Source organism: Herpailurus yagouaroundi, unplaced genomic scaffold (assembly GCF_014898765.1).
Source record: "Herpailurus yagouaroundi ecotype Mexico unplaced genomic scaffold, PumYag 220, whole genome shotgun sequence".
NCBI lineage: Eukaryota > Metazoa > Chordata > Mammalia > Carnivora > Felidae > Herpailurus > Herpailurus yagouaroundi.
The window spans coordinates 2,659,055-2,660,640 of NW_024412451.1; the positions used below are offsets into that span (position 1 = coordinate 2,659,055).

Here is a 1,586-nt window from a genome sequence, read left to right on the forward strand (position 1 = left end):
AGGGGGGGAGGGGCGCTGGAGTGTTAACTGGGTGTGGATAGGGTTTTGGCACTCCAGGACGAAGGGGCGAACATGTGAGCTGCAAGAAGAAACACAGGCCCACTCCAAAGGGCCTTCCCAGATCTCAGGAGGTGTGTGGCCCAAGGTGCATGTGGCCCAGGTGACGACCTGCCAGGACACTTACCAACAGAAATGGACACCACCCTGATCAGAAGGACAGGGGGTGGCCCGGCTGCGGCGGGGTCCTGGGGACCCTCTGCTGTGCCAGCGGGTAACTCGTTGGCTGCTGGAGCAGGGGGGTTCTGGGGCAGGGGTCCTGGGACAGGGGTGGGTTTACGGGGTGGGAGCAGGTAAAAGGGAAGGTGAGTGGAGTTTGTCAGGCCAAGGGATGGGGTGGGGAGGTGAGGAGAAATGGAAGGAAGTGGGAAGAGAAGAGGAGAGAAATTAGGAGGAGGGCAGGTGCAGGAGAATCGCTCACCTGGACGAGCAATGAGAAGCCTGTGTGGACAGAGCCCTGCAGGATGCAGTTGCGGGTGGTCCCCACGTACAGTGTGTCTCCCCGACCCTCAGCCACAGTGCGCACCGGACCGAAGTCCTCTGGGACCTGAGGGTGAGGTTGAGGGCACATGAGTGTAGGGCACAGGCAGAGAAGGGGTGAGGGAAAACAAGCTGGGGAGAGGAGGGTCCGTTAGGAGCCGGGGTGGGGGGGATGGGAGGAGGTCCCCTCACCTTCACACGAGGCTGTCCCCCTCCTCACCTCTACCTCCTGCAGCTTGCTGTAGTCGGAACCCCAAAGGACCACCCGTCGATCACGGCCCCCTCCGGACACCAGCGTCCCGTCCCGCAGGGCGCAGAGCCCAAACACACCGCCATCGTGGGCACCCAGCACCGCCTGTGTGATGCGGTTCCCACCTGTGGGGGCAAAGAGGGGTGGCCAGGGAGCAGGGATCAGCATGGGGGAGCTGTCCCTGTACTGACCCCTGAAACACCTCCAACTCTCAATCCTACATTCAACCACTCACTCACCTTTCTATCCACCCTTCCACCCACCTGCCCACTGCCCATCTATTCAAATACCTTATCATCCATCCATTAAACCATCTGACTAACATCTACCCAGTCACTTTTGATCCACCCACCCACTCACCCATTCATTCATCCACTCATCTACCTACTGGTCTGTTCGTCCATCTATCTACCTATCTACTCACCCACCCACTCACCCCCTCATCCATCCATCCACCCATCCAGTCCGATCCATCCATCCACCCACTTACCCACCCATCCAATCGATCGATCCATCCATCCCCCTATCTGATCATGTACCCACCCATCAATCTACCCAACCATCCATTCATCCATCTATCCATCCATCCATCCATCCATCCATCCATCCATCCATCCATCCTTCCATCCATTCATCCATCTATCCATCCATCCATCCATCCATCCATCCATCCACCCATCCATCCATCTATCCACCCACCCACCCATCCACTCACCCACCCATGTACCCACTCACCCATCCATTATCCATCCATCCATCCATCCATCCATCCTTCCCTCCCTCCCTCCATCCTCCCATC

General features: G+C 58.2%; 1 protein-coding gene across 4 annotated transcripts in view; it reads right to left on the reverse strand.

Annotated features, from left to right (window-relative positions):
- EML2 (EMAP like 2) overlaps positions 1 to 1,586 on the reverse strand; it is a 25,530-nt gene that overhangs the window by 7,798 nt on the left and 16,146 nt on the right. For all 4 annotated transcript variants that reach the window (XM_040457429.1, XM_040457430.1, XM_040457431.1 and 1 more), the window contains 2 exons: positions 758 to 912; positions 479 to 604 (listed from right to left, as the gene is read on the reverse strand). In XM_040457429.1, coding sequence (XP_040313363.1) covers positions 479 to 604; positions 758 to 912 — 281 coding nt within the window. The remainder of the gene's footprint in view (positions 1 to 478; positions 605 to 757; positions 913 to 1,586) is intronic.